Genomic DNA, 18698 nt, shown 5'->3' on the forward strand with positions numbered 1-18698 from the left:
AGTAGTTTCATAAAAATGATTAGTGGTAGGATAGAGGCCAGCCAATCAGAGACATGGTAGAGAAGCTATCCTCCAGGGAAGATACAGACACAAGATGGCCCAGCTGGGACAAGGGAAATCATCCAAATAAGAAGGAAGCGTATTAGTGACAAAGCCAACTACTGTTAAGCAATCAGCAGGCTGTAAGCCCCTGTATGTTTTTGGTAAGCTCACCATTGGTCTTTCCGTGTACAACACCCAATCATCTGTTTAGGTCTGCTTATGTGAGAAGCCAAGAAGCCAACATCTTACCCATCATCGGGTCATGAACTCTTTCTGCATTTGTAATGTGAGATGACAACCCTAAACAGTTGGTTATTTAATGTTCAGTTAACAGCCTGGTAACCTGAGTCATGCAGTATTTGCAGATCATCCAGGATATTGCAAAATTGGCAGGACATTTTGAGGCAAAATATATGAAATTTTGTGGGCACAGTATTGTGCATTTGTGTGCCATTTTTTATTTCCGTTTTTTCGTTTTGCATAATTTTTATTTAGATTGGGAAGTTTAAACAATTAGTCATCTTGCCAGAAGATATATAAACACTCCCCAGTGTATCTTTAGGCCTGTGGGAATGCTCTTTCCAAAGACCGTTTTTTGGTTTGCTGATAACTTTGGCCACATTTGGCAAATCTTCACAAAACTTTCCAAAAAAGGGTTCATCAACTTCGGCTCCTTCCTGGAAAATTTGAGGGTGTTCCGTCATTGGAGGGTGCTGAGGGAAAATAGGGGGGACACAAAACGCAAAATCCCATTGCATTTTCTATAGACGTCTTTGGACAAGGCTATGGAAAAAACTGCTGAACAGCAATACATCAAATTTGGAAGGAAGCTAGTTCTTGGAACGCAGATTTTGCTTTTTGGTGTAAATCCGTTCAGTAGTTTTTGAGAAATTTAGGATGAAAAATAATTGTATGTTTAGGTAGTTGGGTCTGCGAGAGTCTCGAGACTTTTACGGGAGCGCCAATTTTAAAATGGAGAATTCTGATTGGCCCAGGTAGCTTTATTTCCCTTGAGCCATCTGGCTCCCGCAGGAGTCAGACTCCTGCAACAGCAAGCACTGTATGTAATTGGCTTCCAGAAACATGAAAGAAACGTTGCTGACAGCCAATACAGAACGTGGGGACTTAGTCCCCTGTCCTGTAGTTAAAAAAAAAAAAAAGAAATAATAATAGTAATAGAAAAGATACCCTGATCCTGTAGGCCCCATGGGGGAGACCCAGGGAGAGCCTCCGCCCACCTTTTGGCCAATCAAAGGGGGGAAAAGGCAACAAATGCTGTGATTCCCGCAAGACTCTTGTGAGATCTGGTAAAAAAAAGTAGCAGCTAAGTCGCATTAATTTACTATAAGCCCCAGGAAGCCCACCCCGGGGCCAAACCTTTCCGAATGGGGAGGGTAGGGTGCAGAGCCCTCTGTCCCTGAGCAATTAACGACCCCTAGGATCCCTTCCCCCGAGGCTGTGTCAGATGCTATGTCTGGGGTGCCTGACCCCGGGACATAGTAGTTTCCCTGACTGCAGCGGTGTAGACAGGGAAACCTGTGTTTGCTCGCTTTGAGGGAGCATTTTCAAAACTCCCGCCAAACGGAAGCAAACACTATGTCCTCTCCCAGAAGGCAGGAGCATCACAGTGCTCCCGCCCGTTGGAAGCAGACTTTTGATCTGTTTCCTTGCCCGCTGTCATGCAGATTAAAATATTGCTCCTGTCCGCAGGGAGCAGGATTAGTAGCTGCTGCCCGTGGGCGGGAGCACTGCTAGCTCCTGCTGTATGTGGAGAGCCGACTGGGGCCTTGTACAACACTGTTTGCAGACAGTGAAACTCTCATGAGAAATACACCACAGAGTATTACAACTTATCTGCTAATAATAGTGTACACTCAACACTGCACTTGTAAAAAAAATACACTAAACGTTTAAGATAACCAAGGTCTGAAGGTGCTAAAGATTATACTACCTGTAGCCTTTGTATTGTGGTGACAACGTTTCAGATAGCCCATGTCCTGATGCAATAGAAGCACATGTACATAGGTTAGCATCTGGTGGACACAGTCTTCGACGTTATGTAGAAATTGTCATGCTGTCAAGATTCTGTTTAATAACTCAAGGCTGCTTACAATACTTAGTATCTACTATGTAGATTTTGTGCGCAATTGGAATTTTTTCTATAGAACCAAAAAACGTGTGCGGAACGTACTGGACACTACAAGTACACAAATCGGCAATTGTCACCTGTGCACCCAGTTATTCTTCAATATGAAGATTTATAATGTGTTCAATACCTCTACACACCTATGATGCATTAGAAGCACATGCATTTTGTAAACCCCTACACCCATTAGCTGGAAACAGGGTGTACAACATTAGATAGAAAAATAAATATTTGTTATCTCTGGGGTGACGAACCTCATTCAAAGCAGAACATCATTCAGGAAACCACTGGTGATCATCTGCTGACCATGTTTGCCTAAATATGATGCTTATCCCAGCCATCGGGTTAGGCTTCTTAGATAGGCGATGATAGGAGATCGAGCTACGTCTCGAAGAGACTCACTGGAGTCCTTGTTCTAGATCCCAAACCATCACGGCAGAAGGGAGGAGGAGTGTGGGGGAGCTGTTGCTCTGCTGTTGTCTGCCAAGCTCAGACAGCGATTCATCCTGTCCTCTGGCAGGAGGGCAGCAAAACTGATGGGTGGGGAACACAAAACAAACATTAAGTTTTATTGCAGCAGATGTGTAAAAAGTTGCGGGTGTCGTGTGTCTCCTCAAATTTCACACGAAAACCCTCTTTCAAATTCACAAAAAACACTGGTGTCTAGGAAGGCTCGCCAATACATTAATGGATGCTTCATTGCAGACATCCTTATCCAATCCTGATAAGATATTAAATGGCCGGACTCTACCTCAGTGCGAGGAACTTCCTGATAAAGTAAATACTACATAATGCCAAAATTCAGATTATTAAATAAAAATACCTTGATGTACCTATGGCTTGATAAAAAAGAAAATGCAAAGAAGGATGTGGAAGAAGGCATTTGTACCTCCAAAATATGGATTACTACCCATAAAAATACGATAAAATATTATATGCATGTATCATGCTAGATTGTGCAAGTATTGAAAAACATACACTGTGGCCTATAATCAGCACAGGTTGTTGCCAGTTGCTTGTGACACATGGTGAAAAATCTCACACCACTACTATTCATCCTGTGCGCCCTTGGCCCGCTGGCCTTATGAGCGATACACGTGTCGGCTGTCTGTGTGTTCACTTGCATTGCAATAAAGAAGAAAATACTATAATAACACAGTATCCTACTTCCTGTATCCACAACGCCAATCCAGAATTTGGGATTTCATTACCCTAGGATCTTAAATACTTACTTTGGGCACGAACCTATCACATTTTTGTAATCTATATCTTACACCAAGTGGTCCTTGGGTGAACCCACCTAATGGGCATGTGCTACACCAATGATTGGGTACTGTCCAATTGTGTGTGAAACCTGGTAACACCCACTACCTAAAGGCACTATTCATCCTAGCTAAAAGTTGCTGTGGCGAAATGGTCTGGCCAGAGGGGGGCACCCTCTGTAGTAACTCACAAGTATTTAGGGGGAAAATCAATAATTTCTAAAATAAGCATACTTTTTCTTAACTTTATCATTTTATTAACAGCATACATAGGTTCACGATGTGTACATTTGTAGGTACAGTTCTGCCAACCTCAAAAATAAAAAGATACAGACATAATGAAACTGATACGTATGAATAGGCACATTCCCTCCTCTGATATGGATGATGCACGTTTGCAATGTGTTTAGTGATTTCCCTGCTCTCTTACTCCTGTGTCTCTGTTGTCTGTCTAAAGCCTGCATGGCCTTTTAAATGCAGCCGCGATCACTTCAAGCATGGTTGCGTCACCCCGTGGCTTGTGCTTTCTGACTTGTTCCCTGTCCCTCCTGACTAGCTGATGTACCCTGCATGTCTTGTAATCTAAGGTATTCCCGGAGGGGCTGCCATGTATCCTTGGGTCGCGAAGTGGGCGGTTGCGGTTCTAAAATAAGCATACTGGCATGAATCAGCCAATACATCCACACATGACATTAGCCACACATGACTTCTGTGGCTAATGTCCCAAGCTCATGATAATATGCATGAATCATTGGTGGCACTCACACATTGTCATAGATAAAGCACCACCAGCGTACATACGATTATTTGAGACCTGCTGTTAATTGGAAGATATCAATAAAGTGCATGCAGCTACAGTTTGCTGATAATTCTCGTCCTTGAGATACACATTATATGTGACATTGTGGCTTGTTATTAATTAAAACCATCGCACCTTTGTGGTTTGTGGTATGGTTTTGGAAGATGTGCAATGGTTTATTATAAGCTGTAGTACTTGTATTTCTCTTAGCAAGCAATTAATGGCTGCTGCCTTAACAAAATCTTGGATTTTCACATTATTTATACTTTTTTCTTCAAACCTGTAAAGATCATTGTTTTTTTATTTTTTTATTAAAGAGATGGCTGATGCCTATATAAGGGAGGAGGAGGAACGTGTTGTTCACAAACCTGCTCCTCCTTTTAAACTGTTACAATAGTTATGCGCCTACCTTGTCTCTTGCATTTCCCTCGAGTTAGACTCTGTTCCTGTGAATGGAATCTAGACCTACCAGACAAGGAACATTGACACCGGTTGGAGGTACACCTTGGGTGGTGTAGGATTCTATGTGCTGGAAGTTCTTTCCCCAAAGTTTAAATGCTTTTTGCATTTCCACTGAAACTTTACACAGGTCTGTAAGCTCCTTTATGTCGCTGTGCCAAGGGTGAACATACTTTTAAAGGTGAACTATGCGTTATCTTCTTGCAGACACTTTGATCATAAAGAGGAAGAAGTTGATTATTAGTTACGGATGGGAAGTTTATTTACACCTTAATCTCCGATGTATCTTCTGGCACTTTTCATGAACATGGGTCTACAAAATAATTGAAACCAATGCAGTAAATCAATGCGATTTTTTTCTTTTTTAAATTATAGATCTTGACATCAAGACATTTGGGACTGGCAGTGTAAAAATTCAAAAAGTTGAATGTGACAACTGCAAGATTGAAACTGAGAAGGGAGACAGTGTTCTGCAATCAGTAAAGGTACGGCACTTTTAATATTCTTGAATTACAACTTTCCTTCTCATGCAGTTTTAAATTGCTGTCTGACCAAAACATATTTTGAAACCCCTCATATGCAGGATGGACCAACTCAATAGAAGTCTTGCATGCCACAATACAAATGCACTACTGACGATGGTGGCAACAAAGATGATGCCCACTATAACCAATGGTGTTTAAGGATCACCTCCATGAGTGGCTTGATAAATAACAATGTCGCCGACTAGCCAACCACAAATAAGACTGGATGAACAAAGCAGGATCTGGTTTTGCGGGCCACGTTTGTTTCATATTGTAAAATTTTGAAAATGGCACCAATTGACTCAATGAATCACCTCTGGGAGAAATTCCAGGAGCCTGGCTTTGCCTGGAGTATGTTCTTGCATCGTCTATTAAGGCCCTAAGTGCGGAAGATCTAATAAATAACACCTTACCGCGCAGAACGATAGCTAAACTATTAATGAAAGCGGAAAAGATAACTTCATGGGTTTGGGACCTGGGAGCCAAATTCCAAAGACAGCTGGGCTGTGAATCTCTACACTCCAGTTACCCTACCTGAATATCCGAATCTGCCCCTCCCGAACCATGCAGAGTATACATTTATGAGAATAAACTTTGACCTTATTCCTCTATAGTGCTATCGGTATGGTCGCAAGGAAGGTGACCCAATACATGTGGTGTGACAAAACAGAGGAGTCCTTAATACATGTGATCTGCTTCCGCAAAGCCCTAAAATAACAGAGGTGCCCTTGGCCTCCACCGAATATTTTGAACTCTCAATGTGAGGACAGGTTAAGCAGCTGTCCTAACTTGTTTAAAAGGAAAATCATGTCGGGTGTTATGGCGTTTTCATACATTTATGAAAGCAGCGCTTGGTAAAGGAAAATATTTGATTGCTTTTACTTTGCTAGCCTTTTTTTGGACGGAGCACCCTGACCCTTGAGACCTGGCTGGGAGCACGTTTGACCACTGGGTGTCTAATTAATGAATCAGGATAAAGGTAATGTCCTAGTCGCAGACTGGCCATAACCGGTTTAAAAAGCGAATCAAGCCAGCTGTAAAACTTATGTATGCCACAATTGGTAGTTTTAAAATGCTTATTTTTTTATATTGGTTGTTGTTAATTTCTACAGAGCACTTTGACTCCTGGGGCCGCACCGGGTTTATTTCCAAGAGCACTTTGTCTCCTGGAGTCGCACTAAATCAAGAACGGAGCACTTTTAATTAGCTGTGCCCGTGCCTACCAAAATCTGAATGTCTCCTTGTGTAAAGGTATCTGGTGCTCATGTAAAGCGCCCCAATACCTTCGGGTCGAGTTCGCGCTATAATAATAATCATATCAAATAATAATGTTTTGTGTGAGGCTAAGGTGAAAGGCTATGTCAGTCTTTTTGGAATGGAGCATTTGCCGCGCCAAATGGGGACTTCAAACTTGATACCTTTAATGATTTTAATTAATCGAACATTAATAAACTTCTAACTATTTTGGATACAACTCTCATCAAATACTGAAATGGATGTTACAGATGCATTAATTAAAATTGTATGATTTCCTGTGGCCATGCATTACTTTAAACCTTCGCACTGTTACAACTGAACAAAGATTTATAATTTAGGCTTTAAAATTACCAAATTAATAATATTAGTATGTCAACTGAAATACCATTACAGTTGATGAAAAATGATGAAACGGTGTCGTAATGCATCAATGGAAAACCACCCCATAAAATTGACAAGGGCAAAAAACTGATGGTTTTAAGTGGTATGAACACACATGAAAAAGTATTTCTAGAAATTAAGAGGAAACACATTTGCAGTCGTTGCCTTCTGAAACTACCTAAATACCAACAGAAATGAAGATGATTATATGGTGTACATTGACATCTTTGTGTGTATGAATAATAAGTGCATGACTAATAGCCTTTGTAAGCAGGCATGTTACTTGGGCGTTTCAAACTGTAAAAAAATAAATTCATCAATTTAAACCTAATCTTTGAAAGATCTGAGATGGGAAGGAATTTCATTACCTTCCACCGCCGTTCCACTCTACATATTGCGTAATCTTTTTATCTTTTTTCCACTGTCTCAAATTATTTCCTATTAACTATGTTACAGACTTTTGAATGTTTTTGTCGATATAATTTGCTTGGTTTCGGTGTGTACAAAATGCATCTGCCTCGGCTTATGCCCAAAACTATGGCTATGTTTTGAAAATATATGGAGGACATTTCTGCATTTTATAGTAGCATTGAAGGTAGTTAAAGATTAAATTATATAATTTCTGACAACTCAGGCCTTCTTTAGTGACATTGATAGATCTCAGTGCGCCCCTCATATATTACGTATGTTGATTATTTTACTGTTTTAGATTGAAAAAAATCTTAATTTTAGGTATTTACGTGCTTTCTGTTCAACATTTGTGCTTCACAGAGATGTTGAAGAGAAACCTTAATATAGTTCTTTCAGAAAGATTGAGCAATGTGCCCCATAGAAAACATCATAATTGACTTTTCAGTAAATACTTTTACATTATTTTGGGAAATGTATCTTGTTCACAGTTACTAAGATTTTTTTCGCCTTCGCATGCTCCTGGCTCCCAATAATGCAGATATAATTTTGAGTGGGCCACCTGGGACAGAAAACACACTACACAACGTGTGTAGTGAATTTTTAGTTTGAAATATAAAATGGAAGCTAACTAGAAGACTTTTTAGTTTTTCTCAACGGATTACAAGGTGATATTATTTTACCGGGCAACCCTTTTACTGTGCACAGCTGCTGGGGCTACCAGGCAGCTTTCCTAGAACTGAAGGCACCATTACGTCTAGGGTTGATAGACCAAGACATAGATCCGGGGGCTTAGAAGTAACTCACTGTGTGTACAGGGAAGTGGGGTATCCCCTCGTAGTGTGGCACCCATGGCAAGCATGACCCTGCCTAGTGCTTCGATCTGTGGATGTTATCGTAGCAAAGAAAGAGGTATTTTGAGTTATGGCAATGCAAAGACTACTTAATGGATTATTCAAAGGAGTTTGTGCAGTTTTCTCTAACCAGATGTGGAAGGTGTTGTCCACAGGTTTATCTGAACACCTCTGGGAGGAACACTCATGGCTAGACCTTTATGGCATCCCAGCGGTTTCAGCAAAACAGTACCAAGTGTCCAAAAGTAGTAAGATCAAGTGAATCAAAGATCAGTTTTGATTAATCAATATTCATTTCATGATATTGTCAATAGTTCCAATATACAAACAATGCATGAAAAACATTCAGAAGACCATCTGCATTTGTTTTGGACATTTAGAGCAGGGTATGCAGTCCATCCCATTTCCAGGTCCTTAACAAGACACAAGGCATCCATCGATTTCGTGCTTCGAATGCAAAGCCTATCACCGACCCGAGATCAGAAGCAACTGACCGTATTTAGCGGAGGGCCTGAATCTGGAAGCCATAATTGTAATCATGCCTCATGAGGGACTGTGCTATTGACCAGTCTCTGCTCTATGTTAATTGTCCTTTGCCAAGCCATCACCACTTTTTAAAAACTTATACCATATGTTTTATTCACAAGAACATGGTAGTCTTTTTGGGAAAGTGAAGACAATTTGTAAGTGCAGCTGGGATTTTTATCAGCACTGTGTGGGAGTTGTTTTTCCCCTCTCTCTTTCTGAAACCTAATAGTTTTCTTCTGAATTCTGCCTCTTGCCTCCTCCGTGGCCCTTTTTCCTGCAGATTCCGTGCATGTAAAATCATTCTGCTTTCTGGGTGCTTTTTTCACCTCCTTTCAGATTGCACAATTATTCTCACAGGGGTCTTTTGACAGAGTTCCTAGCAATCGGTTCTTCTTTCTTTGCAGATATTGAACATTTTTTTTCTAATGTCTCACAGCTGCGTTTTTATTATCTAAACTTCATTGGCTGTCAATTTGTTTAATAGAAGATGCTGTTGGCAGAAGTTTCATTAAGTGCTGCTTGCTGAGCATTTATTTGCCTGTCCTTTGTGAAATTTTCGTAAGGCTGTTACAGTGCTAGTTTTACACATCACCATTTTAGGTTTCAGCTAAGAGAGTAAACATACGCTGTCGGTTAAATCTTTAGTAAAAAAAAATATGTAAACCGGCTTGAAGTTCGCACATTCCTCTCTCTTCCTTGCTTCTTATTGGGCACGACTCCCCCCCCCCCCCCCCTCCCCCCATATTGACTTCTCCTGCATTCCACTTGGGTCCTCTGTCCTTGCCATGGAGCATGTACCTCTCACAGCTTCCTTTGTGGCCAGTGTCCTTGCACTGGACATACGCTCCTCCAGGTGCTTTTAAAAAACGTTGTCATGCACTCTTTGAGAGTGCACAGCACTGTTCAGTCTCACCGCCATTCTCCCCCTGCCTGTTGTTCCTTCTCCCCCCCACTGCAGTTCCCTTGTGTTACTTCCCCCCACGCCATCCTCACACTGTCCATTGCTTCACCCTCCTCTCTTGCACCTCCATTGAGTAGCTTGCCCAGCCTTGCTTTTTTAGACATATTAGGCTACTGTGCAACATGTCTTAAAGAAAAAAAATAGTACAATGACGCAGACACCGCTGGTCAAGTTGAGTGCTTTTTTTGTTAGGTCTCGCCTAGCGTTGCAGCGCGCATGCGGTGCTCACTCTTCGAGGCTTCTTGTAGTTAAGATTTTCTAGAAGTTCTGTTTAAGCCCTGCCCATCATTCTCATTGGGTCGCGTCAGCGTTTATGCTAAACTCTGGCCTACCATTGAAAAGGAGCATTTAGGTTACCGCCCTGTCTCCTTTTGGGACAGCCCATCCATACTCGATCGTGTACTCGCGGAGATTACACGGTGGGCTTTATCTGGTGGGTGAGCACTATTTTCTTTCACTCGTCTTTGTTAAAGGCTGCCGCGTGTTTATTTTTGCATCGCGCTTTCTCTTAAAGTGAAAGCGCAATGCAAATATAAACAAGCAGCTGCCTTTCAAAATGGAGAGCGCTTGTTTTAATAGTGTTAAGATTGGAGTAACTTGAGGGAAACTGGAGAGACCCAAGCATGATCGGAATCCAGCCAGGAGAGGCGCGAAATGAATGCTTCAAAGATTGCGGTTAGCAGCCCTGAAGTTATTTACCGCCTGCCCGGTGTCTCTTGGCACTGCGGCATGACATACATAACGGAAACCTGACGATGAAATGTGAAAATGGCTTTTAAATAGGTTTCATGTGATTTAACTTGCGTTTTGATGGGAGCTGTTCTGCGAGCAAAGCGAAACTCTGGCTTGCAAGTTTAAGGCCTGGCCGCGATGTCTGCCTCTACCGCTGTGGAGACATCGAAAGTGGTGCCAGGGTGCCCAGACATGTCGGAAAAAATACCCTTACCCCCGGGGGTGGGCTTCAAAAGCGCCAAGACGGGGCTTTTTCCATGGCTGGCTCTGCATGTGAACATGTAACGTTGCCAAAGAGTTAGGAAACATCTTGCAGACAGGGAAGGAAATGGGGACCAGCTTTGTTTAACTTTGTAGATGGGGGGGCAGTGGGGTACCATGGATGTAATGGGCACATCCTGTTTGTATTATGTATGCATTTTGTGCATCACTGTGCATGTGAACAAGCAGCATCGTTAGTTACAGACACATGAAAAGAGATTTCCACTGTGCTTGCTGGGAGGTTTTCTGACGCAATGCTATTGCAAGGACCTACTACTGTGGGGGCGCTGACGAGGTGGGGGACTTGTTGAGCATTGGCGAATAAGGGGTATTAAACGCCCATTATCGGTAGTGTAAACAGCGAAGTAGTTCCTAGAGGCTGCAGCGAGACCAGCTGGTTGGCAAAGGGATGGATAGGAACAGGAGGCCTGGTTTTGGGGAGAAGAAAATACTTCATAGGTTACATCAAAATACTAGGGGGATTATATAAGAGCCTTTGCGTGTTCTTTGGCCTCTTAGCATCGCTGGGAGGCTCATTGTGCAACCAGTTCAGGGCTTTACCATAACGGCGCTCCATAGGTATTTTTTGTTTTTTAGGGGGGCCCACGTATTTGACGCTTTTCATCCTTTCAACAACTGTGTGAGTGTGATCGAGAAGAACGTCAGTTCCGGTCCCAGTATGCCAGTGACGTGTGTTCCTGGTCTCAATAGGTCTCTCCATGCGCCGATTTCTTAAGATCCCTTTTCCAGTGTCTGTCTCCATTTATCAGCCTATTCCCCGCCTCTCTCCCTCCGCCAGTGTTTTCTCTGACCTAGTTTCAGTGTGCTCCCTGTCCAAGTATTAGTATATCCAGTGTCTCTGTGACTGTTGTGTATCCCTGGCTGCATGTGTTGCTTGTACACGCATTCCTCTGTAACCAGGGGCTCTGGAATTATGCGGCAGCGGACGATCAAATTATGCGACAGATCTGACTAAAATATGCAACAAAAACGGCGAATCGAGCAGCGTAATGCAGCACATTTTGTGATGGTATTACTTCATTATTTTGTCATTTGTTCTCAGGTTAACACTGTCTGGGCAAATGTTTTACCTCATCCGTATCAGTTTAACACCCAAATAAAGCAACACATGTCACAGCTTTTTGATGTTTTATTTATTCTTTTATTGCAAAGACCCAAGTCAGCAACATATGAAATAATAAAATATATCGTGGATCAATGCAACATAGACAAATACTAGATTTGTTTAGCAAACCCATTAGAGGCTTCTCTGCCCCCATGTTGCTGCATTTTTAGTAACTTTTGATTGATTGATCTAGTGACATTTTTTTGACAAAATCTGCAGATTATGCAGAAGATCATAGATTGTGTGCTAAATTAATAATTTATGCGGAAAACGCACTGAGAACAAAAATCACATATTTCCAGTGGCCCTGTCTATAACCCATATCGGTGCTGGTATGTGGCCAATCAAGTTTTGGAGAGCGGTTTATGCATATCATCTTCATTTGTAAAACTGTTGCTATACAAAAACGAAACTTATAAAATTAAATATATTCTGTATCGAATAGAGCCTGGTATAAATAGGAATGTTTGTACTACAAAATGCATTAGGCTGTAAAGCACACAGCAGCATTTTATGAACAAGCATTTGCAATGCAATAGGTCTCGCATTTGCGAGAGTTTAAGCTATTTCCATTGTTATGTTATGTTATTATAACTTATAGAGCGCACGATTACCTTTCGGTGTCCTGGCGCTAAGCACTGATAACCCAACGATAACCAGGAACTAGAACTGAGAAAAGAACCATGTTTTAAGATTTTTCCTAAAGAAACTGAAATCCGAGGAGTTTCTTAACATAAAAGGGAGTTCGTTCCAGATTTTAGACGCACTGTTAACAAAACTTCTGCCTCCCCAATTTGCTTTTTTAAAGCAAGGTGTTTTCCCTAGCTTAGCCTCTGCAGATCTAAGGGTTCTGCAAGGAATGTACCAGCAAAACTTGTTTTTTTTAGAAACTCAGGACCTGTCCCATTCAAGGCTCTAAACACTATACACAAGGCCTTAAACCGTGCTCTCAAATGAATGGGGAGCCAATGCAGCTTCTTTAGTTCTCCTTTGACTGACACAGTCCTGGGAGTCCGAGTCAACAGTCTGGCAGCAGCATTTTGAATAACCTGCAGCCTATTTTGATGTTGTAAATGCATATTAACATAAAGACTGTTGCAGTAGTCAAGGCGTGATAATATGAGTGCAGTCACCACTGTTCTGAGACACCCCTCCGAAAGATATGATCTGATTTTCCTGGTCATTCTAAGTACCATAGAACATCCCGACGTCACCTTACTCACCTGGTCCCCCATGTTAAGTTTATCATCTACCACCACACCCAAGTTTTTAACTTTCCTGCACGGTGTAGGGCAGAGACCAAGCATGTCAGGCCACCAGTCGGGTGTCCACATCAGAGGATTATTGCCAAATCTCAAAACCTCTGTTTTAGCTGAATTTAGCTTGAGGCAATTTGCCGACATCCACCTAGAGATGGATCCCATGCAGTCTGAGAAACGTGCGCCTGTTTCCTTTTCAGCTCCCTCCAGCACAGACAACACAATTTGTGTGTAGTCTACGTAGGAGGTGAGCTGAAACCCAAAAGATCTAATAATACCAGCCAGGGGTGCCACATAGATATTAAAAAGTGTGGGGCTGAGAGACGAACCCTGCGGCACCCCACATGGCAAGGAAAAGGGTTCAGAAATATCTCCATCAAGTTCAATTGTTTTTGATCTATCCTTCAAAAAGGAATAGAGCAAATTCCATGCTCGAACTCCTATCCCGATCTCCGATAACCGATTCAGCAATACCTTGTGATGAACGGTATCAAAGGCCGCGGATAGGTATAACAAGATCAGCATCGCGTTCCCTCCCTTGTCCCTCACCTCTCTCATCTCCTCGGTGGATTTGAGATGCGCCAGCTCCGTACTGTGATGAGCTCTAAAACCATATTGAGAGTGATCCAAAGAGTTATTTAGCTGGAGAAAATCACTGAGTTGTCTGTTCATAGCTTTTTCTAGCATTTTGGCTGGTAGGGGGAGTCTAGAGATAGGACGGTAGTTGGTTGGATCCTTAGGATCCAGAGACTGTTTTTTTAACAATGGAAGCACAGAAGCTTTTTTCCAAGAACTGGGAAAAATTCCAGAAAGAAATGTCATTAAACAAAGGTGTCAAAACCCTACAAGTAATGTCAGAAATCTGCTTAATAATCCATGTGGGACAAGGATCACTCGGAGCACCTGATTTTATATTGTTCATGAGTTTCACAGTGTCCTTTGTGTTTAAAGGAGAAAAATGATCCAGGGTACTATCCGGAGGATGAGAGATTTTGGTTGTTCGATTATTATGAGTTTTGTCAATCAATTCTGACAGGGAAAGAAAAATAGTTTCCACTTTTGACTGAAAGAATACCGCAACAGTATTGCAAAAATCAGGGGCAACAGGAACATTGGGCGTCCTGGGGTTTGACAATTTAATAACTGTTTTAAAAAGCTCCTTAGTATCAGATTTAGCTTTCGTAATTTGAGAAGAAAAATATTCTTTCTTGGCTAGCATGAGGGATTGTTTGCAGCTAGAAATCGTTGATGTAAGTTCTATTTCATCAGCCGTAGCATAATTCTTCCGCCATAATCTCTCGGCCCGTTTGCATAGTAGTTTTTTTTCCCTAAACTCTCCTGAGTACCAAGGAGCAGTAGGTGATGCCCTTCTCGGTGTCCATTTTTTAGGGGGTGCTAATCTAAGACAGGCATCACTTAACCAACTGTTGTACAGGCATGTTGCTGCTTCAGGGTCATGTGGAGCTATATAAATTGAATCAATAAGGGAGGATTCCAGGTGTTTTAACATCTACTTTACCCCACGCCCTGGTCGTAATTTCCTTCTTTTGGTTGGAGCCAATAGGACCCCTCCTAGCACGATTTAATTCGAAAGTAACTACAAAGTGATCTGACCAAATGATCGGAAGGACGGAGATATTAACCAAATCACAGTTATTGGAAAATATCCCATCCAAAGTATGTCCTTTCGCATGAGTAGGAGAGGAGACCAGTTGTTCAAAGCCACCTACAGCCATAATATTAATTATTGTAAATGACAATGCCTTTTATTTGTCTGTTTTCAAAACCAACGCATAGACCCATTAACATCATTGAAGGGGACACATTTTTTGAAGGGTTCGGAATGTGGGTGTGGGATTCCATAGAAGTCTATAGTGGACATTTTGATTATTTAGATAATGAAGACTGTTTGAAAGAGCGCAACAACTGCTAAATGAGGGTGAATGAAAGGTATGATTATATGATGTAAGGATCGCTTCCTACACAGAAAGGCTAACTACCATTCATTGAAACTGTGGACGTGTATATTTGTTTTCTTTTCTATATGCTGTGACCAATTCTACTTTTGTACAAAACAGATGTCCACGTCACCTGAATAATACCTCCTGTCTGTGAACGTTTAGAATACTATTCCTGGAGGCTTGGAATAGGACTATGATCATTAGCTGTCCCAGACTTCAAGTCTAATATTCTCCTTCATACACCATTATTGTAATTGTATTTATATAGCGCTTACTACCGCTGATGAGTGAGTAGCACACTATTCCGGAACCCAAAAAGGATTGGTGGCGATTAGTATAGGGAAATCTAAGTTAATTTAAACCGTGGACATGTGAATCTGTTAGTTGGATTGAATTGAATAATAAAGGGATAGGAGAGGGAAGAGTCTAGAGTGTGTTATTTTGGAGATCATAGTAGTAAGATGAGGTTTGTGAAGAGTAAAAGGAGAGATGGAGGAAGGAAGAGTCACTAGAAAGGGAAATATGGAAAATCCTAATAGTAAAATGAGGTTTTGGATGAGTGAAATAAAAAGGGTTGTTTAGGAGATCATAGAAGTAAAATGAGGTTCAGGGTGAGCAGAGGAGGGAAGAGTCTAGATCGTGTTAGTTCATAGTAGTAATTTCTAGCTGAATGGAATGGGCCTCAAACTCTCCCAGATGGCACCATGCTCACACAATTTGGTAGATTTACTAAGTAGGCCAGTGGGTAGCTTCTTCTGGCCAGAAATGAGCTACGAATTAACACCACCAAGAGAAAGATTTATCCCACCAGTGGACTGCTTCTGAGGCTATATCTTGACCTATTACCCATATAGACACAGGCTTTTTCTTGTGATGACCATGCCCATATTTTTTAGCTCATCATAGCAATCCTGCTCTCTCCAATGGGAGCCCTTGTGGTGTGGACATACAAGTCCTTGTCAGATGTCCACAGCTTCATTGTCCAATCTCCATGAGCGTCATCAACCCCAGGCCAAACATCATTGTTAGATCCTGACCGCAATCATCATCATATCCCCATTTAAAATCACCATAGGAATATTCTTTTGATTAACACAAGCACCTTCATTAGACTGCATAATCTCGTCCTAGTCCAATCACCACAAACTTCCTCCTTGGACATCGGATATTTCAAAGAACATTGGTGTACGGTACAGCACTCTACTTCTCTAAGGTGAGCCAGTCCATGTATTAGCTGTGGAGGTGTTGCAACATAAAACATAGCTATCCATGACAAGCATGCCTCTTACTTGATAAAGGTAGAAAAGGCCCTCGCTTCTAACACATCCAGGACATTATGATGATGCCCTTTGCACATGACTGCATCATCCTAGATCATGTTGACATTATGTCACAGTCTGATGTGAACTCGCCTCCTAGCTTCAGAGACAACATCTCACATTGTAACGTGTCACCCCTCACATTGGACAGGCATCCATCCCACAACATGAGGGAATTCTCATATCAGTTCTTGATGACAGCTCACATATCATTTGGACATCATCGCACTATGTGCTGGGCATCACCTTTACATTGGGATGGTGTGTGGCACATTACAACATGACACAATCAGATAGCTTACACCGATGTGATGGACATTGTAAGATATTCACCTTTTCTGCGTGGCCACCCCAGACTTTTCAGCATTTGCTGCACCTATATTTGGGTTGGCTTTATCTGTATACTCTATCTTTTAATCTTGCTAACCAGTAGTACATTTCCTGTGCTTCCTTTTCACTATAGTTATATTGGCTTACTGCTGATTGACATATTTAACCTGCCCATAAGTCACTAGTATATGGTTTAAACAGTGCACGCCGGGCCTCGAAATTAAATGCACATTTGAGCTGCTGCACCTATTGTGTTATGTCATGTGTACTTGTAAAGTGCACTACCGCCTATGATGGTATCCTCGTGCTGCCATCCTCTACAGTAGCAGTGCAAACATGGCTACGGGCCTACCCTGTGTAGCCTTACTGAGGCAGTGCGATCTGTTAAAATAACCCTTTTGACAGAGTAGAAAACACCTTTTAAATATCAGTATGTGACCACTATGCAGGCTCCGTAGCCAACAAGGCAGGGTGCATAGTATTTAAAAGTGGGACATGTAGATAATTCAAATTACCATATAAAAGCTATTTTCAATGTGGCAGGCCTATGTGTCCTATGTAGAAAACTAGATTTAGGAATTAAAATACCAATATTGTATCTCAGGAATTTGGCCAGCTAGAAACAATATTAAACATCAATTTTTAATAGTTATTAAAAGACAATTAATTGGTGAAGTTGTATTTATAATAAACATTAAGGAAAAGTAACTTTTAGAAAGTTACCTTTTACCTGCCGTAACCGTCCTATGCTTAATAAGAATAAGCTTTTTCCTGCCCTCAGTCTATGCTCAGTGTGAAAGGCCTCTCAGGAGCTAACAATAAGCTTAGATACCTTCTCTAAACTCCACAGAATATTCACTACGGCAGCTGTGGCCGTCCTGTGATGCAACACTGTTAAATCCTGCTTGACAGATCTGTTAAGTTGTATGTAACTCTTGCGGCACTCTTGAAAAGGAGAGAACAGGATGCAAAACAATTATTGTGGCTCCCATGTCTGTTGCTGAAGGACCCTGCTTTTGTTCAGCCAGACCTCTGTTTCTGAGTTTATTGTGGGTACAGATCCCTCTTCAAACAAGATTTTCGTGTTAGATGTGGGAGGACACTATTGGCACCACAATACACTTCGTATGCACACCCCTAACCCTTGGAGCCCCAGTTCAGTGTGGCCAAAGATTTCCGGCATTCTGAAAATGCCCCAACATATGCGATTGTGGGCCTGTTTGCGGTAAGGCAAACGGTAACTGCTGCAAAAGTGGATAGGATTTTGTTCTGCTTGGGTTTTCGGATCAGATAGAACCCGCTCATCAGAGCCTCTCTAACCCAGCCAGAACGTTACCCTCTCCCTAGGGCCTATTCAGAACAAGTAACCACAGATATATACCACCTAAGGACAGGGAATTCCATATATATATATATATATATATATATATATATATATATATATATATATATATATATATATATATATATATATATATATATATATATATATATATATATATATATATATATATATATATATATATATATATATATATATATATATATATATATATATATATATATATATATATATATATATATATATATATATATATATATATATATATATATATATATATATATATATATATATATATATATATATATATATATATATATATATATATATATATATATATATATATATCTAGACCTCTTACAATACAAGTGGCGGCCTCGCGATCCCAGACGGACCCAGGACTTCCTACCCAGACGTCAGCCTCGCGGTCCCAGACGGACCCAGGACTTCCTACCCAGACGGCAGCCTCAGCCTCGCGGTCCCAGACGGACCCAGGACTTCCTACCCAGACGGCAGCCTCAGCCTCGCGGTCCCAGACGGACCCAGGACTTCCTACCCAGACGGCAGCCTCAGCCTCGCGGTCCCAGACGGACCCAGGACTTCCTACCCAGACGGCAGCCTCAGCCTCGCGGTCCCAGACGGACCCAGGACTTCCTACCCAGACGGCAGCCTCAGCCTCGCGGTCCCAGACGGACCCAGGACTTCCTACCCAGACGGCAGCCTCAGCCTCGCGGTCCCAGACGGACC

At 41.7% G+C, this 18698-nt stretch overlaps 1 protein-coding gene across 3 annotated transcripts in view; it reads left to right on the top strand.

The window, feature by feature from the left end:
• The window catches only part of FAM185A (family with sequence similarity 185 member A), a 244251-nt gene that overhangs the window by 38545 nt on the left and 187008 nt on the right, over positions 1-18698 (top strand). For all 3 annotated transcript variants that reach the window (XM_085654017.1, XM_085654019.1, XM_085654018.1), the window contains exon 2: positions 5084-5193. In XM_085654017.1, coding sequence (XP_085510143.1) covers positions 5084-5193 — 110 coding nt within the window. The remainder of the gene's footprint in view (positions 1-5083; positions 5194-18698) is intronic.

This window comes from Triturus cristatus, chromosome 4_1 (genome assembly GCF_964204655.1).
Source record: "Triturus cristatus chromosome 4_1, aTriCri1.1, whole genome shotgun sequence".
Taxonomy (NCBI): domain Eukaryota; kingdom Metazoa; phylum Chordata; class Amphibia; order Caudata; family Salamandridae; genus Triturus; species Triturus cristatus.